General features: G+C 31.7%; 1 protein-coding gene across 10 annotated transcripts in view; it reads left to right on the top strand.

The window, feature by feature from the left end:
• Positions 1-813: 813 nt before the first annotated feature.
• The window catches only part of LOC127727202 (coiled-coil domain-containing protein 186-like), a 54,006-nt gene continuing 27,709 nt past the window's right edge, over positions 814-27,110 (top strand). Inside the window, exons 1-4 of one of the 10 annotated variants that reach the window (XM_052234658.1) lie at positions 814-959; positions 3,345-3,362; positions 7,065-7,079; positions 22,946-23,014. In XM_052234658.1, coding sequence (XP_052090618.1) covers positions 927-959; positions 3,345-3,362; positions 7,065-7,079; positions 22,946-23,014 — 135 coding nt within the window. In that variant the 5' untranslated portion in view covers positions 814-926. Of the gene's footprint in view, positions 960-3,344; positions 3,363-7,064; positions 7,080-9,023; positions 9,107-18,631; positions 18,898-22,945; positions 23,015-27,110 lie in introns of those variants that run through there. The other 9 variants (XM_052234661.1, XM_052234659.1, XM_052234662.1 and 6 more) reach the window with 9 other exon arrangements.

Below are 27,110 nucleotides of genomic sequence, written 5' to 3' on the forward strand. Positions count from 1 at the left end.
ACTCCTTGGACCGGTCGCATAAGTCCTTTGTTCACTTGTAAATTTACTTCCCGGGGATGTGGGGGGTGGGGGTGATAAGTTGCGCTTTAATAATCCCAGTGTTCTGTGTGATGTATTACAGATTTCTTCAATGTGTTTTCCCTCGTGTAGGTTACTTGTGATATTTACGCCAAGATATTTGATTGATTGGAGAAATACCTTTGAAGTTTGGTGTTTTTCAAGGTATAATCAGATTTTCCATTATTTTTGCTCCTGCTAAGTGTCATCATAATATTACATTTAAACGGTTGAAATCTCATACCCCATGTTAATTGTTGCCCAATTTCCTAGTCGGTCTATGTCTTCATATTCTGATACTATAAGTACGTTTTGCGCACACTCGCTCAATTAATCAAAAGGGAAATCTTAAATTTCAGGTGATACGAATTTGCAGCCTTATTTTTGGTGCATGTCGGTTCGGAAGTTGAGACGGTTGAGTGTGTGAAAAATGGGAAAAACGAATATTAAAGACTCGTATTCCTGGTAGGCAAGTCATGATTTACTAAACTAGTTTTTATCATCGGTGGTACAAGTTATTTTTCAGTGGAATTGAATGTTTGCATACTCATACGGCATATTGTATATCATGTCATAGGTTGGACGATCCGTTCGTTGGTCTAGTTACAACGAGAATGAACTTCTTTTTCATTAGTCGTGCGAGAGGTCGCAAGTCATTTCGACAGTTGGGGCGAGTGGGGGGGATAGGGCGAGTTGTCTTACGTTTGTCTTGATTCCCGCCATAATTACTTCCCCTACAGGAAATCGGTTTTCCTTCCCAACCATGTCAACAACGTCAAAGTGCAGGTGCTTTATGTGTGTCTGACGAACCGACTGAAAATAACTCCCCACATGTTTTAACTTTATAAGCAATAAAAATATCAGAAAAGATGACATCCAAAGAAACCAAAGAGAACGTTAAGGTAACAATAAGTCAACAGTATTGCTGGTATAATTTATACATGAAAAGAATACCTTTTCCACATATATTTTGTTTTGAATATGGTCAACTGACCAATCTGTTCATCTGAGAGATACATTATAAATGGGTTAACAATACCCCAAACAGCTCATGCCAATTATTCTCTAAGAATTTCAAATACTAGTCTTGGTTCTTGGGAAATTGTTGCAACGGTGATTATACAACAGAATCCAGAATAACATGTTTTATACCAGCCTCCACCATATATATCAATTGCACAAATAAAAATACAAGAATGCACATACAGCAAATGTATATATGTACATGTAATCCTCACAGTATTTCTAAATTTATGTTTGTATTATTCAAAGCAAACATAAGCTTAATTGATATATGATTTCTTCTTTCTGTAATTTTATAGGGGGTGTAAAAGCATTGTCCAAGCACATTTTGTATGAAGAAGAGCGTGTCATTTTTGCTTATAAATAAATTGATGACAATAGGCACAGGTGTCTCCCTTGGAACACTCAACAACTTTTGTTCCATTAGTTTTAATACAAATTAATATTTACATTGTTCTGTGTATGAAAGGAGATGTCAAACACACATCAATAAGATAACCACCTTACAACCCAAGAAACTAAAACACAAAAAGATGTCAACAAAATGGTTTTCAATACTGCTGTAGAGTTATACTCCTTGATTATGTGAAAAAGCCTACACTGGATAATTTCTATATGGTTTATAATACATGTACATGTTGTATTTACTGTTCAAACTGTTCTTAAGAGTTTTTTAAAACTCTCACATACATCTATTTCTGGCCTCCCAACGGTAATAACAATAAGGAGATGTGGTATTGTTGCCAAGAAGACAAATATCCATTAGAGTACAAATGATGAGGATTATAAACAGCTTTAGGTCATATAACACCTTTAAAAGGCCATAACATGAACAATTGAGAAACAGTTAAAGAAGAATACCAACAGCTTAAATTACCTTAAGTGTGGGGTAAATTAGAATCATTTTTCAGATTTTTCATAAAGAAAAAAGGAAGAAAAATTTGATCTACCAAATCCTTGTTTTAGGGCAAGAAGTAAGAAAAAGAAAGAAAATTTTGTTTGCCTAAATGTAAAAAGTCCGTGTCCACACTTTTATAAAGAAGCAACAGATTTACTCAAGTCTACATTATCATAAAGTATGGATACATTCTGTTTTTTTTTTTTTATATAAGTAGATACTTATGTATATATCCAGTCATATAAACAAGACTTACATATTTTTATGAGATTTTCCAAGGAAAACATTAAGCTACATGTACATTTTTTGTTGTACATGTACTAGAAAATTAAAACAAGAATTTCATCTGTCTTTTCTAAGGTTATTCAAAATTATTTATATGACGCAACACAAAAGTGCTAATTCTAATACCATGGGAATTTCAATAATTAGAAAAATGTTTTGTATCAACACATCTTTTATGTGACTAATAAACTACTTAAAATTCTAGTATTCTTTAGTTGATGGTATTGCAGTGCAATAAACAATGTAGCTGAAAAATGGTGATGTTATTTTTAGGTTAACATGATTTTATTGAAATTTTGTAAGTTTTATCATGCAATGTTAAAGTGAGCATAGATCGTGACATGAGAGAATTATTTCTTAAATGTTGTTGATAAAACTAGTATATTTTATCATGATTATAGCAAGGTTATACATGTATTATCAAGGAACATCTATGTAAAGCAGTATGAATGAGAAAAAATATGAAACCAATATTATAATGATCCTAATTCAAAATGTCATTTGAAGTATAAAAAAAGAAGGAAATCTGGCATTGGTACATTGTAGGTATATATAAGGGGGAGGAAAAATTGGAGAGAAAAGAAAGACCTGGGGAAAAGTTTGTAAGAACATATAAAATACAAATTGGGAAAGTAGTGGCCAAAAGGTTTGAAATACAAATGTAGGAAACAAACAGAAAATAATAAGCTTGAAAAGTAGTCAGAGAAAAATTAAAAAGAGGAAATTGGAGGGAAAGAATTCTAAAGAAAAACAGAGAAAGTGTGAGAGAGCGTCTCTTAAAGAATATAGAAACTATGTTTAACTGAATTTACTGTAGTAAGAGAATATAAGAAAGGGAGAATATAAGGTATTAGGGTGAAAAACTGACAGATTGAAAAGTCAAAGAACTACAAGCTCTAAGAGTGAGCAAATGGTCAAATGAGGAGACAGTAGTGGTATAGTGAGTTGAGAAAATGAGTTAAACCAAAAATCAAGAGAAAATTGATTATTAATTACTAATTTTTTATACATATCATATAATTCTTTCATTATTTCTTGAACTTTTGTTTAAAGTTTCTTTTTAAATCATTTTGCCAACAAGGATGATGTTGAAGTTGATGTAAGTATGAAGTATGGTGCTTGTACATTTGTTGACAATCTCATTGTACAGTGGGCTTTGTATCATTCATACCAATCAAGAATGTACTCAATGTAGTGGATTTATTTAAAACTGTCTTTATATAAAAAAAATATCACATTGCACAGTCATACCATAAACCTGTTATCACATTGCACAGTCATACCATAAACTTGTTATCACATTACACAGTCATACCACTAACTTGTTATTACATTACACAGTCATATCATAAACTTGTTATCATATTACACAGTCATACCATAAACTTGTTATCATGTTACACAGTCATACCATATACTTGTTATCACATAACACAGTCATACATTGTACCATGTACTTGTTATCACACCACACAGTCATACCATTTACCTGTTATCACATCACACAGTCAGACCATAAACTTGTTATCACATTACACAGTCATACCATTTAATTTTGATTACAATACACATTCACACCATATACTTGTTATCACATCACACAGTCATACCATAAATGTTTTCACATTACACAATATAACATTACAGTCATACCATATATATAAATAAGAAGATGTGGTATGAGTGCCAATGAGACAACTATCCATCCAAGTCACAATGTGTAAAAAGTAAACAATTATAGGTACAGCCTTCAACACGGAGCCTTGGCTCAAACCAAATAGCAAGCTATAAAGGGCCCCAAAATGACTAGTGTAAAACAATTCAAACAGGAAAACCAACGGTCTAATCTATATAAAAAACGAGAAACACTTTTATCCACATCAACAAACGACAACCACTGAACAACAGGCTCCTGACTTAGGACAGGTACATATAAATGCAGCGGGTTTAAACGTTTTAACCGGCCAACTTTCACCCTAACCTGAAACAGTAGTGTAACATTACATCATAAAAAGACATATACATGTTATCACATTACACAATTATACCATAAACTTGTTATTGCATCACACAGTCATATACTTGTTATCACATGGCACTGTCTTACCATAAACTTGTTATCACATCACACAGTCATAAACTTGTTATCACATGGCACCGTCATACACTAAACCTGTGATCACACCACACAGCTTATATCTGATGGAATGGTATCACATCACAGTATATACTTGAAAAATATGTGTTATAATATAAAGTCTATACATGATGGAATTGTTATCACATCATTCAATATAGTATCTCATCACAATATCACAATACCATCAACTTGAAACATCACAAAATTCATTATACTGTAAATCAAGTGCAAGTTCACTTAATGTGATATGAATATAAATGGAAAGAAAGGGGTTTATTGTATGGGTATGGCATTTTATGCCTGAAAATATTTGAGATTACACTTTGACAACAAGTTTGAATTGATATACAACATGGGTACTTATTAATCAGTGAAGGAACTATGTAGCTTGAAATTTATAAAACTATCACCTTTTATATATAATACTGATGGATGTTGAGTATGCATCAATAAGACAGCAATCCACTGACACAAGTAGAAAAAAAGACATTGAGAATTGTATGTTAAAAATCATATTTGACCTGCTTGATCTTGAAATTTTTTGTTCAATATAATTTTCTTTATTCAGTATTATAATAAATACGAAATGTCTGCATGAAGGAATCATTTACAAAAAAAGTTTGCCTTCAAAACACATTTTTTCTCTCTTGAAAACACATATGTACAGGTGTTTCTAATAGAGCAGAAACTTTGTGGAGTTAATATGGCCCAGTCTTTAGTTTTCTGTGTTGTGGAGTTAATATGGCCCAGTCTTTAGTTTTCCGTGTTGTGGAGTTAATATGGCCCAGTCTTAAGTTTTCTGTGTTGAGTATTGTGGAGTTAATATGGCCCAGTCTTTAGTTTTCTGTGTCGAGTATTGTGGAGTTAATATGGCCCAGTCTTTTTGGTTTTTCTGTGTTGTGGAGTTAATATGGCCCAGTCTTTAGTTTTCTCTGTTGAGTATTGTGGACTCTTATTTGTCTTTTCATCTTTTTTTCCCCCCATTGTTTAGTTTGTTTTTGTCGAGCCTGCGACTTTTGTCGCAAAAGCGAGACATAGCGATCCTGCATTCTGTCGGCAGCAGCGTCCACAAATATTCACTCTACGGTTAAATTAAGTTTTTGAAATTTTAATAACTTTCTTAAACTATCCTGGATTTCTACCAAACTTGGACAGAAGCTTGTTTATGATCATAAGATAGTATCCAGAAGTAAATTTTGTAAAAAAAAAATCCTGTTTATCCGTATTTTACTTATAAATAGACTTAGTTTTTCTGCCAGTTAACATTACATTCACTCTGTGGTTTTATATATAAAGCTTTTTAAATTTTAATAACTTTATTAAACTATCCTGGATTTCTACCAAACTTGGACAGAAGCTTGTTTATGATCATAAGATAGTATCCAGAAGTAAATTTTGTAAAAAAAAAAAAAATCCTGTTTTTCCGTATTTTACTTATAAATGGACTTAGTTTTTCTGCCAGTTAACATTACATTCACTCTGTGGTTAAAGTTTTAAAAATTTTAATAACTTTCTTAAACTATCCTGGATTTCTACCATTTTTGGACAGAAGCTTGTTTATGATCATAAGATAATATCCAGAAGTAAATTTTGTAAAAAAAAATCCTTTTTATCCGTATTTTACTTATAAATGGACTTAGTTTTTCTGCCAGTTAACATTACATTCACTCTAGATCTGTGGTTAAAATTTTTTTTTAAATTTAAAAACTTTCTTAAACTATCCTGGATTTGTACCAAACTTGGACAGAAGCTTGTTTATGATCAAAAGCTAGTATCTAGAAGGAAATTTTGTAAAAATTTATTTCCTGTTTTTCCATATATTACTTATAAATGGACTTAGTTTTTCTTCCAGTTAACATTACATACAGTCGACTGCAGTTAAAGTTTTTAAAACATTTATTAGTTTCATAAACCATCCTGGATTTTTACCAAACTTGGACAGAAGCTTCTTACAATCAAAAGATATTATCTAGAGGAAAATTTTTAATAATTTTTTCCCCATTTTTGTTGAGCCTGCGAATTTTGTCTTCCAGACAATCTATAGATTTGATTGCATACAGTATTCATTTTTTTACAAGCATAACTTTTTTCATACATTTCAAACGTTTTATTTCATTAACTGTAAATCTATTATGTGCATTCCCCTATCACACTGAAAACATAGACAACAGCAAAAGTAAGCAAGACACTGTGTTCCGCGGAACCCTTTCAAATTTTTTTACTTATTATTCCAATTGTACCAAATAAATGCTCAAGTGGTTCATTTTCAGAGATAATAATTCAATCTTTTTTATAATTTTTTGAGAGAAATTAGATGCTGAACGTTAGTAACTGATATAATACTTCAAGTTCAAGTACAGACAAGTATTTTCTTTTAAAATATTCAAGACAAAGTTTTAATGAGGTTTTTGCAAAAAATTCCAGACCAACCTTTTTATGAGGTTTTCTGCTATGCGACTTACATAATTTACAGATTTATTGTTAAGGCTTGCCAATGTTCCCATTTAACCAAAGTTTTTATAGCTTTCTTTGCGCCATAAGTCCACCTATAAAAGCTGTTATTGGTAAAAAAAAAAATCATTTTTAAAATTTGGACCATGATTTAACAAATTGTGTCATTGGCTGATAATATTTAAAAAACAACTGTTTCTTTCCTTCAAGGAGTCTTTCACTGAAGTAAGTATAAATGTGCATGTTTTAAAGTTGATTCACAATATATTTGTTGTACAATTTTAAGCACATCTGAAAAATATTGAGATTTGTTTAAAGAAGCATCTTTTTTTCATGACACATATTGTGTGATGTACAGTTTTAAACACTTAGTTATCAGTTGAAATGATGCATTTATGTTTGTTGTGTTTGGCAATGAATCGTACTTACTTTACCATTTGTTATGCACTACATGTATTACTATAGTAAATGTTTTAAGTTTGTGTCTCAGACAGGGTTTATCTCAGTTATGTTATATAGTGTTATGAAGTTTGTTTCTTAGCTACACACTTGTCTCAAGGTCAATAACATTTAGGAACTAGAAATAATGTAACAAGTACATGTCTGTCTGACAGGGTCAACCTCACCTTGACATTATTTTTATGGTTCATTCAACAACATTAAGTTTTCATGATGACATGATCTTTTTAATTACTATCAGTAAAAGATCAACTATTATATATCTTTAGGATGAATATATGTTATCTTGTACATGTTAATCTGATCATGACCTTGGCTTTGCCCTTTCTAAAATACTTTAAACCCACTTAATTTCCCAGATACCTTATTACGCGTTTAACCCTTTCTAGCCCATTTTGCGTTGATTAAATTTCGCGATTTTCAAATTTATTTGATGTATTTAAATAAGGATGATGATAAAAGTTTTACATATTTGCAAAGATTTATATTCGTGTTATTTTTCTACTCACAAAAGTCACGAAAAAAAAACGCTCGCAAAACATGAGTTGGTTTACAGTAGTAGAGGGGCATTATGTTTTTCCTATGTTCATGTGTCTGTCCGTCTGTCTGTATCAGGTCAAAGTTTGGGTTTAAGTTGTTTACTATGAAGTCATGGTCATATCAACTTGAAACTTTGTACATCTGTTCATTATTACGTGTACTTTTAAACAGTTATGCCAAATAAGGATTCTAACTCAGATTTTTTAGTTCTCTGAATATGAAAATGGGATAATGTGAATTGGGCTTGTTGTTCTATGGACACATGTTCTGGTTTGGATCCATGATAAGATTTACAAGTATGTCACAGTCTATATGAATGTGTTTCCCTGAACACCATTCTCATGTTTCATTGATTCACATTAAGTTTAATGATTAGGTCAGTTTCTGAAGTACTTTCTTCTACTATTTACTAGCATTTACAAAGCCCACTTGGTATATTTATACATACAGTTAGACTTTAATTGGTCTTAAAGATATAGACTTCCAATGTAATATTCAGTCATAATCATTACTCACTCAGGCATTTCAACATGTTTCACCCTTGTTTTTTTATAATGTTTAATAATGGAACTACAAATAATTTAGATGTTGTTAAATTATTTACAAGATGCATGGATGAAATAACAAGTCAATTATAATTTTACAAAAATGTTTGGTTTTATATGTCTACTATGCTACTGTTTTAAAATACAACATTTAATAGTATATTGTTTTCTCATGGATAAATGATCTTAAACCCCTTTATAAACACCTAGATGTATTGTTAAAATAAATGTGTAGACATCAAATCAGAAAGCATTAACATTTTTAAATAGTTTATTGTTGAAAGTCAGAATAGTAAATCCAGGTATTTAATTAAGAAAGGGTAGGTGAGGTAAAGAATAATACAATAGTGTCATTGTACTGTACAAAGTACTGTTGTTTATATGTAAAAATGTCTTCATCATTTCACTAACTCGAGGGTAGATGAAGGTTATTTATGACAACTTTTTCTTGTTTTTATTTAAAAAGTGTACATTTATGCAAATATGAATATCATTTTTGTAAAAATAGATAAATATAGATGGGAGGTTCCATCTTTTGGACAAATACAAGTGTATAATAATTAATTATATAATTGATACATCCCTCTTTATCCTTTCATTACTCCATCATTTTGATGTTAATCTATTGAATTTTGTATACTGTTGTTGATAGGGACATATTAAACACCTCGCCAACATCATCTTAAGTTAAGGCATTTTGCTTCAGAGGTAGGTCCAACAGTAGCTTTTATATTTAGTGCCTATCAAGATACTACTTTGTAAATAGAATTAATTTTTCAAAGGTTTCCTGAAGTCATATTTTCTTCAGTCACCAAAGAAGAATGGGAACAATTTTTTGCGAGCTACTTCAAATTTACTCATAATATTGGATCATGCATAAAATCAAGTAATATAAATGAATAAGACAAGATTTAGAAAGTTATGATATCATTATTATATTGTAATATTCAGATATTTCATGAACATGAAGTAAAATGTTGATTTTATGTATTTTTTCATCAAAGTATCTTTGTAAAAACATTGTCTACAGCCAAGTTACATCATTTTTTTTAGAGAATCTATTACAGCTATTTACATTATTCAGCTATATATAAAGTTGTTATTTTGGAGGTCACATACTTTTTGTCTTGACTGCGACTTTTGTCGCAAAAGTGAGACATAGCGATCCTACATTCCTTTGGCAGCGGCGGCCACAAATATTCACTCTGTAGTTAAAGTTTTTGAAATTTTAAAAAATTTCTTAAACTATCCTGCATTTCAACTAAATTTGGACAGAAGCTTGTTTATGATCATAAGATAGTATCCAGAAATAAATTTTGTAAAAAAAAAAAATCCTGTTTATCCGTATTTTACTCATAAATGGACATAGTTTTTCTGCCAGTTAACATTACATTCACTCTGTGGTTAAAGTTTTTCAAATTTTAATAACTTTCTTAAACTATCCTAGATTTGTACCAAACTTGGACAGAAGCTTGTTTATAATCATAAGATAGTATCCAGAAGAAAATTTTGTAAAAAAAAAATCCTGTTTATACGTATTTTACTCATATATGGACTTAGTTTTTCTGCCAGTTAACACAACATTCACTCTGTGGTTAAAGTTTTTCAAATTTTAATAACTTTCTTAAACTATCCTGGATTTGTACCACACTTGGACAGAAGTTTGTTTATGATCAAAAGCTAGTATCTAGAACGAAATTTTGTAAAAATTTATTTCCTGTTTTTCCGTATATTACTTATAAATGGACTTAGTTTTATTCCAGTTAACATTACGTACAGTCTGCAGTTAAAGTTTTTAAAACATTTATTAGGTTCATAAACCTTCTTGGATTTTTACCAAACTTGAACAGAACTTCCTACAATCATAAGATAGTATCTAGAGGAAAATTTTTAATAATTTTTTCCCCATTTTTGTTGAGCCTGCGACTAACAGCAAAAGTAGGCGAGACACTGGGTTCCGCAGAACCCTTACAAATTTTTTCAATCCATAATATACCAAAAAAAAGATTCAAAGGTAAAATAAAGAAATTTTATAAAATATACTGATATTTCATCATGGTTTGATGCTATGGTAACTCATGGTTTGATGCTATGGTAACTCATCAGAGAAGCATCTATAGCTTATGTCATGTAAGGGCAAATCTATGTTCATGTAATTATTAGTAAATTTAAATTATCATAGTTTTGTGCAAAATATTGGCCTTATTGCCCACAGGCACTTGTTTCTATCCATAGGAAGGTCCACTATCCCTTCTTTTATAAAAATAAGAAGATATGGTATGAGTGCCAATGAGACAACCCTCCATCCAAGTCACAATGTGTAAAAAGTAAACAATTATAGGTCAAAGACTGGCCTTCAACATGGAGCCTTGGCTCACACTGAACAGAAAGCTTATAATAAAGGGCCCCATAATGACTAGTTTAAAACAATTCAAACAGGAAAACCAACGGTCTAATCTATATAAAAAAGAGGAACACTTAAGAACCACATCAACAAAGGACAACCATAGAACAGGATATATGAATAGTCGACCTTTCCATGGATAGAAACAAGTGCCTGTGTTATTGCCCCTACTCTTTAAAGTGAAAAGCTGTTTTTGAATCCAACATCATTACATTATATGTACTCTGAAATTGACTGACATATGTTTATGTTATTTTATCGGACCAAAAATTCACATCTGAGTCATCACAATAAATATATTTATACATTAAGTAAAAAAAATAATGTGTTTTTAGTTGTAATTTTGTTGTATAGATTTATCGGTACTTGTATTTTTTTTATTTTTAGCAGCACCTAGTCTACAAAGTCAGAATGACTTGTTAACCCTTTTTTGCCTCTGACAAGGCAACAGAGATATATAGATTCCACCACTGCATCAAGTGTGTTATGATATTTCTCCACTTTCAACAGTTAAATTTTAATGTTTAAAGCGTGAGGCTTGCCAAGCTTTTTTAAATAACTAGAATTTAACTGTTGAGAGTGGAGAAATATCGTAATACACAAGTTATAGTGGTGGAATCTCTAATGATTTTTAGAACAAACTTTATCTTTCCTTTTCAAAGATTTCCAGAAAGTTGTCTTCTTTATATGTGACGTCATCAGGCATGGTCGCCTTTTGTCATGACATCACAATAGGAAATTCAGAAGAAACCAAGAAAATTTTATGCAGAATTTTTGACCAATTATTTGCTGAGAACAAACTTTTCTCTAGAAATGAGAAACACTTTTCTCACACCGATCAACAAATGTGAAAAAAGCATGAAAATAAGAGAAATCAGCTACCATTGTCCCTTATTTCTGTCCTTTCCATTCAGTTATTAGAGTTAGCCATAACCAAATGATTTTAATTTTAAAATGTTGATAGCATGGCCAGACCCACAGTTTGGGGAAATGGGGGGGGTGTAATTATCCATAATGATAAAAATATTGCTAAATGTATCGAGGTGAAAAACAATTTCTACAACTTTATGAGAAAAAAATTACAACAATGGGGTGTGGGGATGTACATCCTTTAATCGCCCTGAATCTGGTTAGATACCACAGATTTAATTTCAAATATCACAGCTGAAAGGCTATCCTTTGTAGTGTTTCATGCATATACCAATAATTCACTATTCTTTCCTTAAATCTAGTACTACAGGAGCACCTTAGATCACTCCCGGTATTGGTTGGTTACGTGTTGCTCAGTCTTAAGTTTTTTGTGAAACATATATTGAAAATTTATTTTTTTTATAGTATAGATATGGGTAACTATTTATTTGTTATTAGTACCCAGAATTTAAAGCCAAATATATCGGCATAATATATATATATGAAAGCAAGAAAAATTGTTGGGATCTTTTTGTCGAGCCTGCAACTTTTGTCGCAAAAGCGAAACATAGCGATCCTACATTCCATCGGCAACGGCAGCATCCACAAATATTCACTCTGTGGTTAAAGTTTTTGAAATTTTAATAACTTTCTTAAACTATCCTGGATTTCTACCAAACTTGGACAGAAGCTTGTTTATGATCATAAGATAGTATCCAGAAGTAAATTTTGTAAAAAAAAAAAATCCTGTTTATCGGTATTTTACTTATAAATGGACTTAGTTTTTCTGCCAGTTAACATTACATTCACTCTGTGGTTAAAGTTTTTAAAATTTTAATAACTTTCTTAAACTATCCTGGATTTCTACCAAACTTGGACAGAAGCTTGTTTATGATCATAAGATAGTATCCAGAAGTAAATTTAAAAAAAAATATCTTGTTTATCCGTATTTTACTTATAAATGGACTTAGTTTTTCTGCCAGTTAACATTACATTCACTCTGTGGTTAAAGTTTTTGAAATTTTAATAACTTTCTTAAACTATCCTGGATTTCTACCAAACTTGAACAGAAGCTTGTTTATGATCATAAGATAGTATCCAGAAGTAAATTTTGTAAAAACTTATTTCCTGTTTTTCCGTATATTACTTACAAATTGACTCAGTTTTTCTTCCAGTTAACATTACATACAGTCTGAGGTTAAAGTTTTAAAAACATTTATTAGATTCATAAACCATCCTGGATTTTTACCAAACTTATTTAAAAATTATCTTCTTTATCATTTGTTCATTCAATAAATTTATGTTTCAACTCTTTTATAAATCTATAGATTTGATTGCATACTGTATTCATTATTTACAAGCATAATTTTTTTCATACATTTCAAATGTTTAATTTCATTAACTGTAAATCTATTATGTGCATTCCCCTATCACACTGAAAACATAACAGCAAAAGTAGGCGAGACACTGTGTTCCGCGGAACCCTTACAAATTTTTTCTAACAATGAAGTGAAGTATGAAGGCTTACTGAACTATAAGTGATAACAAATATTACTTTCATTTAGTCTTTCTTAGACAGTGTTTGTTCTAGAGGTTTTCTACATTGGGATGCCCCCATGCATTAATTTGGTCCCCATCCTTTAAAATTTGAAATTATCTATTAATTTATATAAGTCCCCATCAAAAATTTCTAGAGAAAACATTGTTAGATGTATAAAAAATGTTATTATTTTATTTTTGTATGAAGATCGGATAACAAAACCTACCTGTGTTCATCTTCTCATTTTCTATATTCCTCACATTAATATAGCACTCACAAATAGGAATTAGGATTATACCCGTAGAAAGTGTAAAGGTGTTTAACCCTATAATTATATACATATAATAATATCGTTAACGTCTTAATTTTGTTGATCCAATATATATTAGTTTGTGCCAAAACAATAGATCCCTTCAGTAAACCAGATTAATATTTCATATTAATATTTCATTCAAATGTATAATATTTTCGCTACATCACGGGGTTTCTATTGAATTTCGCTGAAATTTTCGTAAATTGAAGAAGTGGTTACAAAGCTACAAAAAGATACAGCACAATGTCTAGAAAAGGTAAGATGTATTAACTATTACATCAAGTTTTTAGATGTTTTTGTCTTTATTAAGTACAATGTACACTGGTAATAATGATATTTAAATTTAAATGGATGTAACAATAATAAAAATTAAAAAAAAACACCATTTTTACAGCAAAAAGTTGACATTTTCACTTTGATAAACATTTGATTTCACTCATTATCTGAACTAACGTGTTGCTATATATAGTTACCATTCTGTTTGTTGTTCTGTCCAGAAGTCTATTTCTGAAAACCTATGATAGCTTATCAATGTTATTTCATGACTACAATTCTCTTTTATACTACAAACAATTTAATCACCTGTTGGTACATATCAATGTGACTGAAATTGTTCTGTTTTAATCACCTGTTGGTACATATCAATGTGACTGAAATTGTTGTGCTTGAAGTATTATCCTCAAGATCAATGTTTTTTATTAAACATAACAACATTACTGAAAAATGTGGTCACATTGACCTACATTCACACTAAATGTGATTTTGATAGAATCCATTTCTTTGGCCTGTCTGCAGTATATCAATGATTAAAACTGCCTCTTAACTCTTAAGAACAGCACAGTCCAAAACACTTGGATCACATAACCTATTTGGGAATTAGCTAAGTGACTGATAAAGTATAATTAGATGTCAGAATATCTTTAGAATCAAACAATGGCATATTTTTGTCATTTAAGTACTTCAATTCTTCTACTTTTCACCCTAATACCAACCTTCAAATATTGCATTAGTGTTTTCTTGACCAATCTAGTGCAGTATATGGTAAAATGAAATTTTCCAATATGTTTAGCCACCTTAAGCTTGGCAGGTTTCCTTTATGATTCACATTTTTGTCCTAGTCGATGAATTGTAAAATATATTTTTAGAAGTAGGGATCAGTATTTCTCCGACATACACCAGCTACTTGTACTTTTTAATTAGTTTTATTTACAACTCAAATATTTTTTCTTCATATTTTGATCCCTAGGTAAATGATATTTCATTCAAAACTCATTTGCTTTATTTGGTACTTAATTTACTTTTTTCTAATGGTATTATCCTCTTTTGAAAAGCCCAAATTTATAATAAGAAACACAGATTCAGGGTTTGTGACAATTTTCTAAAAAATATATTTGGGCAAACATAAAATATGTAGTGTTTCTGGCTCAATAAGTTTGTAAAAATAGTTTGCATTGCAGATTATCCATGGTTTATGTGTTTTCTTTCTCAATTTTCTTCCTGAATTGGATAATCAAGATCAGCAAGCGTTATTATTAATTATACAGATTTATTTAAAATGTGTAAGATGACGTAAAATAAGTAATTAAAATAAAATCCTTTTTATTACCGTTACATGAATCGAGGGACAGGTTCATTTCTATAATCTAAAGTTTTATTTTCTAATAAGCTGTTTTAAATCATTAAATATGGAAAGATTTCAAATTTCCTAAGCTTTACAGTTAATATTTTATTTGTAGGTTGTTTTCCATGCATATTTAAAATCACTTATAAATGACAGATTAAAATTTTTAAAATTGTAAAACATGCCAAATGATCTTTTTCTAATCCACAGTTATGATAGTAAAACAATGAAAATGACAAAATGGAAAATTATATCACCTCATGAAATTATTACTTCGTAATCCTTTCCTCCTTATTTTATGAAGTATATAACTCTTGTTGTCCAGCCTGCGACTTTTGTCGCAGAAAGCTCAACATAGGGATAGTGATCACTGATCCGGCGGCGGCGGCGTTAACTTACTTCTTAAAAGCTTTATATTTTAGAAGCTAAAAGACCTGGATGCTTCATAATTTGTATATAGATGCCTTGTGTTACAAAGTTTCCGTCTGTCAAATGTCCATTGTCCTTGACCTCATTTTCATGGTTCAGTGACTACTTGAAAAAAAGTCAACATTTTTTGTAATGTTAATTTCTTTCTTGTTATGAGTAATAGGATAACTATATTTGATATGTGCGTACCTTGCAAGGTCCTCATGCCCGTCAGACAATTTTCATTTGACCTCGACCTCATTTCATGGATCAGTGAACTTTGTTAAGTTTTCGTGGTCAAGTCCATATATCAGATACTATAAGCAGTAGGTCTACTATATTTGGTATTTGGAATGATTGTAAGGTGTACATGTCCATCTGGTAGGTGTCATCTGACCTTGACCTCATTTTCATGGTTCAGTGGTCAAAGTTAAGTTTTTGAGTTTTGGTCTTTTTTTCTAATATTATATGCAATAGGTCAACTATATTTGGTGTATAGAAATATTTTATGATGTACATGTCAGTCTGGCAGGTTTTATTTGACCTTGACCTCATTTTCACAGTTCATTTCTCAGTGTTAAGTTTTTGTGTTTTGGTGTGTTTTTTTTCAACTATAAGCAATAGATCAACTATATTTGTTGTATGAAAGAATTGTAAGGTGTATATGTCTGTTTGGCAGGTATCATCTGACCTTGACCTCATTTTCATGGTTCATTGGTCAATGTAAAGTTTTCATGGTTAAGTTTGTTTCTTAGATACTATAAGCAATAGGTCAACTATATTTAATCCATAAATTGATTGTAAGGTGTACATGTCTGTCTGGCATGGTTCATCTGACCTTGACCTCATTTTCATGGTTCATTGGTCAATGTAAAGTTTTCTTGGTTAAGACTGTTTCTTAGAAACTATAAGCAATAGGTCAATTATGTTTTGTTTATTGAATGATTGTAAGGTGTACATGTATTTCTCGTTTGGTTTATCTGACCTTGACCTCATTTTCTTTGATCATGTTAAGTTTATGTGTTACTTGTAGTAAAGCTTTATATTTAGGACTATCAACATGAAATCAATGGTTAGCAAAGAAGGCGAGACATACAGCGTGTGCATCCTTGTTTTAAAGAAACACGCTTTTTTATCAAGGACATTGAAAACATTATTGTTTTATATATGTAGGACTCTAAAGTGCGATGGGGACGCTAAAGTACGATGGTCACGCTAAAGTGCGATGGTCTGCGCTAAAGTGCGATGCCTCCATACGCTTAAGTCCAATGGTCCGCGAAAGCATAGACGTAAGAAACGTAGTTGGATTATGACGTTAACAGTCGTTTATACAAACCAAAAATGTACATGCTGGAAGATAAATTAAAATATTTGATTATCTTCTTTTAAACCAAATGTCCATGACTTTATTTCAAACCTAACTTTGTCCGCTGAAACAAATGTGGTTTTTTTTTTGGGTGCTGGAAGAAGGACTTGACAATGTGTCCTGCAGTCGACCATTTTACTATATAGATACAAAATAGTATACGCATAGGTATCCTGTATCCTGCTTCTATTGGAAGCGAACGGATACATTTGATTAAATCATTGTTTAAGTTAGTGTTTACTTTGCGGTCCCCGTTACAATATTGTCGATTTTATAGGTAACATCGGTAAAATAAAGGTACACGTAAATTATAACATAGTTTGTACATTGTAGGAAAATATAACATTTATTTGTACTCGCTACGAAAAAGGAGGAAGCTCGGCAAACTTCGCCCTTGCATTTACATTAAAGCTTGTACAAAAAAATGTTACTTATATTCCGACAATGAACGAATTTTGCATTTGTAATTTACAATGACGACTGTAAGGGAAGGTGTTCAGATTATTGATAGACTGTGTGAACGGCAAGCTACACCCATTATCCAAATATTTAATACGCCCGAATTGTTAAAAAAAACATTTACAGGAAATATAGTATTTTGTGACATCTTAATGACTTTTTTGCAATTATTACCTGGTAGGTCTTCTAAATTTAGAAACAATCATGTAAGCCTATCGGTAAATTATAAAGCCTGTCACATATATATGTTATACCTGAGCATACTAGCTTTTGAAAAAAATACTATTTATTAACATCCATGTACTCAAATGTTTTAATCCCTCGAACCTTACCCTATTGGTCCATTGCACTTTAGCGTGATATACCATCGTACTTCAGCAAACAAACAACCATCGCACTTTAGCGTGAGACACCATCGTACTTCAGCGTAGACCATCGCACTTTAGCGTGACCATCGCACTTTAGAGTACCATCGCACTTTAGAGTCCTACATATATAACAAATACTATTGACTATTTGATGAGTTGTCCTTCTTACAAATAGGGAATACATTTGTTCCTACTCCTAGATTGTAACAGATACTATTGGCTCAACAAATTCTCATGTGACTTTTTTCTAAAATTGACATTAAGATAAGGTAAGATACTGTAGTCTATAAAATAAAAATGGATTAGAAGATTGAGTGGTTTACACAATATTTTGATTGATTGATTGATCAATTGTTGGTGTTCAATGCTATTTTAAGCACTCTTGTTTTAGACCAGTTTTAATTTGTGGAGGATGCCATAGTAACCAATGTGAACCACATGACAATCATAGGCAGTTTCATATGATTTATGAATGCATCAAAAAAATTGTTTCTTTTTAAGATGTCAAAACAAAAGTGTGGTTCCATTGTGTTTTAACTTCTACCTAAAATTTTCTATTACCAAAATTAAAGATGGCACGACAGAAAATCAGATACCAGGAGACTTTTATATAGATTAACACAAAGAAATAAGACTTCCATTTCTGTAACATGTTATAGAAATAAGTATGCTTGCAAAGTTTCCTCCATTGTTGAAGCATTAATTTTTATGTAGGCATCAATATTTTCTAAATTAATGTAAATAAGTCTTTCTAATAATTTTTAAAAGTATTTTTTTCTGTTTTTTTATGACAGGACATAATAGAAATGGGAGTGAGACCCCCAGTCTTCCACATGTCCATCAGCCTAAATATAAATGTCACCATTGCAATAAATCTCTTGATGGCTTGTCCATATACGGTGTGGAGAATTCTGAAACAGTCAGCATGCAATCTTCAGCATCCAAACCAAAAAAGTCGATCGATATCAAGATGCCACCAGTGAAAAAGATGAATGAAGATCCGGAGGCATTGCCACATGCACATACCACTTCTGGTCCTTGTTATTTCTGTAGTGAGCATAAAGAAGATTATGAAAAGTTAGAGAGGTACCAGCCAACTTGGAGGGCAAAGGTCAGCTTTATTAAGTCTCCCAAATGAAGTTTGGGAAGACTTATTGGTTTTGCTCAGTTCTTATTATTATTATGGCACCCTCAACGGAGTTGGGGTGACATACTGTTACTGTAAATTCAGAAATTATTGCGTGCATTTATTATTGCGATTTTGTCATTTTAGACTTAAATGCGATTTTAATTTTTACGATTTTCAGAAAAATCCTGTTTAGTTCATATAAAATATTTCAAAATGCGAGTTTAAATTATTGCGTTTACAACTCTGTCGCATTTGTTGCAATAATAAAAACCTCGCAATAATTTCTGAATTTACAGTATTCTACGTTTCTTTTTTTTCTTATTTTTCTTCCACACATTTTGTCCGCGCGAGTTCTTGGAATCCAATGGACCAATGTTGATGGAACTCTACTATAATGAGGACCCCATGTAAAGTTGTGCACCTTGCTATGGAATGGTAAAAAATGGCCGCCTTTTCCATGGAAACATCAAAAATGCGAAAAAAATCAAAGTGTTCCAAACTGGAAGAAACTCCACAGGAATGGTAACTGGCATGTGCTGATTTGCAGTTTGATTTCGGAATTTTCAAAATGGCTGCCGTGACCATGGAAACAGCTAAAATATAAAAAATTCCAACTCTTTCGTTATAAGACCCAACTAGATGAAACTTTATGAAAATGTTATCCGTTATGCTAAGATGTCAAGACAATATTTGGACAGTCTTAAATGGCCACCGTTGTCATGGAAACTGGGGGCAAGTTTTACATTGACCCTATGGGAATATGCATAAAATCTGAATTTCTTAAAGAGTATTTCACCAAAGTAAATGAAACTTTATTGATATATAACATGACATGTGGCAATGAGATGTCTGCTTTTAGAATTTTGGAATTATCCACTGTAACCATGGAAACATTAAAAATGTCAAAAATTTCAAAATAATCAAAATGCTGCAAACTGGATGAAACTTTACAGAAATGGTAACTGACATGGGCAGAGTTGCATTTTGAAGTTGGAATTTTCAAAACGGCAGCCGTTACCATGGAAACTGCAAAAATGTCAAAATTTCAAAATGCTCCAAAATTTATTGAAACTTTACAAAAATATTAATCAGCATGTGTAGATGCACTCTTTGACTTTGGAATTTTCAAAATGGCTGCCGTTACCCTGGCAATGGGGGAAGGGTGCCATCCGTTATTGCTAGTAATTACAAATCTAGTTATTATTCTTGCTCTTCCGCCACTTTTTTTAATGAACTTGTCGCTGCATTTCTCCAAAACCGCTTGTCAGATTTACTTAAGGTTTCACAATATGTTAGATTAACATGTCTAGTGGTGCAATCAGGGTTTCCTTTGTGCATTGGGGTCTAAAAAGGGGTACTTTGAGAGGCCAAAAGAAGGGAGGGGTTTACTATAGAACCCTATGGGATTTTTTTTTCTTTTTTTTTTCAAATGATTATAACTTGAAAACCGTTAGTGATAGACACAATCTTTATAACTGAAAATGTTCTACATGATAAAGCACATCTAATGAAACAAAGGGTTTCGTCCCCAGGAGTCACCCCCACCCCCTGCCATTTGACAAAGTTGTAATATCTTGTAAGTGGTCAAGATCCCCACCCCTAAACCATATATATTCTAGTTTGTCATGATAAAGCACATCAAATGAAATAAAGGGTAAGTCCCCAGGGGTCACCCCCAACCCCTGCCATTTGAGAAAGTTCTAATATCTTGTAAGTTGTCGAGATCCCCACCCTTAAACCATATAAATTCTTGTTTGTCATGATACAGTCCATCAAATGAAAAAAAGGATTAGTCCCCAGGGTTCACCCCAACCCCCTGCCATTTGAGAAAGTTGTAATATCTTTTAAATGGTCGAGATCCCCACCCCTAAACCTTATATATTCCGGTTAGTCATGATACTGCACATTAAATGAAGTAAAGTATTAGTCCCCAGGGGTCACCCCCACCCCCTGCCATTTGAGAAAGTTCTTATATCTTGTAAATAGTTGAGATCCCCTCCCCTAAACCATATATATTCCTGTTCGTCATGATAAAGCACATCAAATGAAATAAAGGGTAAGTCCCCAGGGGTCACCCCCACCCCCTGCCATTTGAGAAAGTTCTAATATCTTGTAAATGGTTGAGATCCCCTCCCCTAAACCATATATATTCCTGTTCGTCATGTCACAAAGATTCGAATGATATATAGGGTCAGTCCCCAGGGGTCCCCCCACCCCCAATGACCTAATATCTTGTAAATGGTAGAGATCCCCGCCCCTAAACCATATATATTCTTATTCGTCATGCCAAGAAGATTTGAATGATATATAGGATCAGTCCCTAGGGATCACCCCCATCCCCTGCCATTTGATAAAGTTCTAATATCTTGCAAATGGTTGAGATCCCCACTCCTAAACCATATATATTCCTGTTCGTTATGTCACAAAGATTCGAATGATATATAGGGTCAGTCCCCAGGGGTCCCCCCATCCCCAATGATCTAATATCTTGTAAATGGTCGAGATCCCCACCCGTAAACCATATATATTCTGGTTTGTCATGCCAAGATGATTTGAATGATATACAGGGTCAGTCCCCAGGCATTACTAATGCATACAACTTTACTGGACTTTGCCCAATGTCAGGCGAACCTGGGAATGACGAATTATGGGAGCTTCGTTTGGGAGACTTCGTAACAGCATCCTGTTACAATCATTTCTTGTTTTGTTCATGTTTGATTGCTCATACTCTGTATTGATATATTATAATGACAATAAAATATTGGACTTATTTATTTTTTTCATATATAGAAAAATGTCAATGATTCAATTATTTCATGACAGCATTGTTGATTTGGAAAAATAATTGAATTTAGAAGATCCGTCAGTCCTTTTCAGCAGATTTTTTTCAGATTCCATGATTATCGTATGTTCATTTCTCAATACTATAATTAAGCAAAAGGTCAATTACAAGTATATTTTGTGTATGGAATGATCTTTAGGTGTACATATGTTCTTTCCCACAAAAACATTAGATATTGTTATTTGTATGGACATTTGTAGTTTTATCTGTAAGAATTATATAACCACTTCTGTAAACATATCATGTGTGTCATCATACAAAGTTTGACAGATTGCCAATTTTATTCATTTCAGCTGATTTTTAAATGTTCCCCATATTTTAGTTTTACACTTAGCTCTCAGAGTGATGATTTTAGTGTCTTGAATTCAGTGCAGATTGACAGGATGTGACAAACAATTAATTATTACTTAGTTTTCCAAGTCTTAACAGTTCCTTACATAGATAAATTCTAATCGCTATCTGTATACAATGCAGCTGATACGGAATGAATGTTTTTCCGTTGTTTCCTTGTTTTTGTTAATGATGAGCAGATTGTGAAGCAGAAACATTATGAAGAACATTACATATTTCTTATACATAGTATATAATTTAGAATGTTCATTATGGGTGTTTTGTGAATTGATACTACAATCTTTACCAAAGATAATTATTACAGAACTTAACAGTTAAACTGCATTTTTGTAAGATAATTATGTATAGATAGATCTCTCAACAAGTCTTTTCCATCCCACAGATGAAAAACAGTATAAATTCTTTTTTAAATAGACTGTGATCTTAACAAAAGATAAGTACAAAAAAATGTCTTTTAGATTTTTAAAATAAATGGCATTTTTATAAGAGAATATATATATATTACAGTAACAGGTCTTTCCCTCATCCCACAGTTTATTTATAGTACAAACTCTTTATTGTGATCATAACTCAAGATAGTATTACTGCAAGAAATAGGCAAACACTATATTTTTTTTTGGGTATTTATATTGAACATTTTTTTTCAATCTAACATTTGAATTAACAGTAAGATTAATTTTGTATTTCACCTAAATGTAGTACACATGTTTTAAGGATATATGAAATACTTGATGTATCTACTATAAACAATATGTTTGTGATGTAGTACACATGTTTTAAGGATATATGAAATACTTGATGTACCTACTATAAACAATATGTTTTATATTTGCTAAGAGTGATCAAAGTGATGAAAGTCATCAGAGTAATGATAGTGACGAAGAATTTGACAGAGCTGATACGTTGGTATGGTGTGACACCTAGTTGTTTTAAATGCTATTATGATTATTTATTTTGGCTTGGTTATTATAGGAGTCACTAGTAGTACATGTATATTAGTTGTACAAGTTGCAGTGAAGAATATATATACATTTCATTTTATAGCAGTAGTATCATATCATACCAACCTCATAGCAAAACTTTTGATATATACATTTTATAAGTAAAAAATTTATTCACAACTCATCATGCACCACATAGCAAAACATACCAGTATTTATTACTTTGTTAACATATCCCTATTCTAAACCCTCTTAGATTTGGATTTACAAAGAAATTCTTACAACTTGTTTGTTCAGTTTGATATTTATGTAAAGTTGTTGAAGCAGTAGTTAGATATTGAAATCAATAATGTTCTTTTTAAATAGCTTTCTTCGGGTGATATTACTTTTTTATTTTCAGGTGATCCATCTGATTTCAATGCCTCAAGTTTTTAGGAACAACAAAATTAAATAAAACAATAAAATTAGAGCTATTTTCCTAATGCTTGTAGTTTAAAGGTTTGGTGGGCTTGCTTGCTTTGTTTGCATACATGATTGCTCAAGCATTGTAATTAAGATTGACATCTGCAATCAATAGATAAGCGGGGCTTCAGCTTGTATACATTATACTTATAAATGTTATTGGATGTTAAGTATAACACAGAGTATAATGTGTACAAGCTGAAGCCCCGCCTAACTATTGATTGCAGATGTCAATCTTAATTACAATGTTTGAGCAAACATGTATACAAACAAAGCAAGCAAGCCAATCAAACCTTTAAACTACAAGCATTAGGAAAATAGCTCTAAAATAAAATTAAAATTACATGAATCAGGCAGTTAGTTTTCTCGTTTGGATTGTTTTACATTTGTTATTTCGGGGCCTTTTATAGCTGACTATGTGGTATGGGTTTTACCTGTTGTTGAAGTCTGTACGGTGACCTATGGTTGTTAATTTCTGTGTCTTTTTGGTCTGGTGGAGAGTTGTCTCATTGGCAATTATACCATATCTTCTTATTTCTAAATAAAATTCAAATTTAATGGGACATGTGCATCAAATCAAATTTATACTATACCAGGACTAAAAATATTTTCCAAAAAAAATATCTATGGGGCCTCAGATATTTAAGTTTCACCTCATCAATTTTATTTAAATATTTGCACTATATGATGAAAACTTGCTTGTGATTAGTACAGTATTCATTATATTTTTGTTTCATTTAATCTTTCATCTTCCATAATTGTATGGCACAAGGGGAGTGGATTCCTCCAAAGTACTTTTTGTATCATGTGTATTAGAAGGTTTTTTTTCAAATACTTAATTGTTATCAAGAGTTTAATTTTCTGCTAGTGTGGTTTTTATGTGAGAGATTTTATTATGAAACAGAATACTCAACAAGTTTTCAAAATAGATGAAAATTCTAAATTTACAAATTAAAATTAAATGCAGCAGAGTGTTTTTCAAAAACAAAGGTGTTTACATCATTTTGATAAATAATTAAAAAGTTTTCTTTGTGATCAATAAACCTTAGCCCATTATCTAAAAGAACATTTTCCCCAGTAGACATGGACTCAATGACATTACTTGATAACAGTTTGATACTATTCTTTCTTAACAATCTACTGGGATTATAAAATTAGCTGTATTTGAAACTTGAGCTTTAATATTTATGATGTTACTTTGTTTATCATAATTTCTTATTCAGAAATATCCAATTTTAGATCAACTGGCCCAAAGTATGATCTTTTTCAATCACTTAGCATTAAAGTTCTGTCTTTCAACTTTTCATTTTTGTTTCGCCAGTCACAAATGTTGCAAATATTAGTCTCAGGGTGCAGACATATAGATATGTTACCAACTTTACTTGTTAACTGCTAAATAATTTAAATACTTTAGCTAGTAACAAGTGGAGTTGGTATCCTTTACTATATAAAGCTTAATATTTTAGAAGTGATATGAGTGAAACATATCCTATTCCAGATGCCTTTTGGTTGGAAGTTTCACTCTGACACATGAGCTTTCTTGACTTCATTTTCATTGATAATTGACTGTATAAAAAGACTAATGCTTTTTATCATTCCAAGATCTGGTATCAATAATAGGTCAACTATGTTCCTATTAGTCTGAAATTGGCTTAATTTTTTGGACCATTTATCAATATTGAGTTTTCATGATTAGGTGAGTTTCTCAGTTACTTAGTAGTAGTTGTTCTCAGGAACTTAATAGGAGTTGTTCTCAGTTACTTAGTAGGAGTTGTTCTCAGTTACTTAGTAGGAATTGTTCTCGGTTATTTAGTAGGAGTTGTTCTCAGTTACTTAGTAGGAGTTGTTCTCAGTTACTTAGTAGGAGTTGTTCTCAGTTACTTACTAGTTGTTCTCAGTTATTTAGTAGGAGTTGTTCTCAGTTACTTACTAGTTGTTCTCAGTTATTTAGTAGGACTTGTTCTCAGTTATTTAGTAGGAGTTGTTCTCAGTTACTTAGTAGTTGTTCTCAGTTATTTAGAAGGAGTTGTTCTCTAGGAGTTGTTCTCAGTTACTTAGTAGGAGTTGTTCTCAGTTATTTAGTAGGACTTGTTCTCAGTTACTTAGTAGGAGTTGTTCTCAGTTACTTACTAGTTGTTCTCAGTTATTTAGTAGGAGTTGTTCTCAGTTACTTAGTAGGAATTGTTCTCAGTTATTTAGTAGGAGTTGTTCTCAGTTACTTAGTAGGACTTGTTCTCAGTTATTTAGTAGGAGTTGTTCTCATTTACTTAGTAGGAGTTGTTTTTTTTTCATTCCAAGATCTGGTATCAATAATAGGTCAACTATGTTCCTATTAGTCTGAAATTGGCTTAATTTTTTGGACCATTTATCAATATTGAGTTTTCATGATTAGGTGAGTTTCTCAGTTACTTAGTAGTAGTTGTTCTCAGGAACTTAATAGGAGTTGTTCTCAGTTACTTAGTAGGAGTTGTTCTCAGTTACTTACTAGTTGTTCTCAGTTACTTAGTAGGAGTTGTTCTCAGTTACTTACTAGTTGTTCTCAGTTACTTAGTAGGAGTTGTTCTCAGGAACTTAATAGGAGTTGTTCTCAGTTACTTAGTAGGAGTTGTTCTCAGTTACTTACTAGTTGTTCTCAGTTACTTAGTAGGAGTTGTTCTCAGTTACTTACTAGTTGTTCTCAGTTATTTAGTAGGAGTTGTTCTCAGTTACTTAGTAGGAGTTCTCAGTTACTTACTAGTTGTTCTCAGTTACTTAGTAGGAGTTGTTCTCAGTTACTTACTAGTTGTTCTCAGTTATTTAGTAGGAGTTGTTCTCAGTTACTTAGTAGGAGTTGTTCTCAGTTACTTACTAGTTGTTCTCAGTTATTTAGTAGTAGTTGTTCTCAGTTACTTACTAAGTTAGTAGGAAATGTTCTCAGTTTCTAAGTAGGAGTTGTTCTCAGTTACTTAGTAGGAGTTGTTCTCAGTTATTTAGTAGGACTTGTTCTCAGTTACTTAGTAGGAGTTGTTCTCAGTTACTTACTAGTTGTTCTCAGTTATTTAGTAGGAGTTGTTCTCAGTTACTTAGTAGGAATTGTTCTCAGTTATTTAGTAGGAGTTGTTCTCAGTTACTTAGTAGGACTTGTTCTCAGTTATTTAGTAGGAGTTGTTCTCAGTTACTTAGTAGGAGTTGTTCTCAGTTACTTACTAGTTGTTCTCAGTTATTTAGTAGTAGTTGTTCTCAGTTACTTAGTAGGAGTTGTTCTTAGTTATTTAGTAGGAGTTGTTCTTAGTTATTTAGTAGGAGTTGTTCTCAGTTACTTAGTAGGAGTATTTTCAGTTACTTAGTAAGAGTTGTTCTCAGTAACTTAGTAAGAGTTGAACTATCTTTGGTCTGTAGAGTTATTGTAAGGGGTGTTCATTACTGCCTGTTTTAGTTTTTGTAAATGGTGTTCATTTCTGCCGGTTATAGTTATTGTAAAGGGTGGTCATTTCTGCCCGTTAGGGTTGACCTGACCTTGAACTCAATAAAAACCAAATTGAAACTAGAAGACTTATTCATTTCTAAGTTATAAGATTGGTGATTTTGCATTTTTTATTATAATTTGTCATTTTTGTCGA

The sequence above is a fragment of the Mytilus californianus genome, unplaced genomic scaffold (genome assembly GCF_021869535.1).
Source record: "Mytilus californianus isolate M0D057914Y unplaced genomic scaffold, xbMytCali1.0.p SCAF_19, whole genome shotgun sequence".
Taxonomy (NCBI): domain Eukaryota; kingdom Metazoa; phylum Mollusca; class Bivalvia; order Mytilida; family Mytilidae; genus Mytilus; species Mytilus californianus.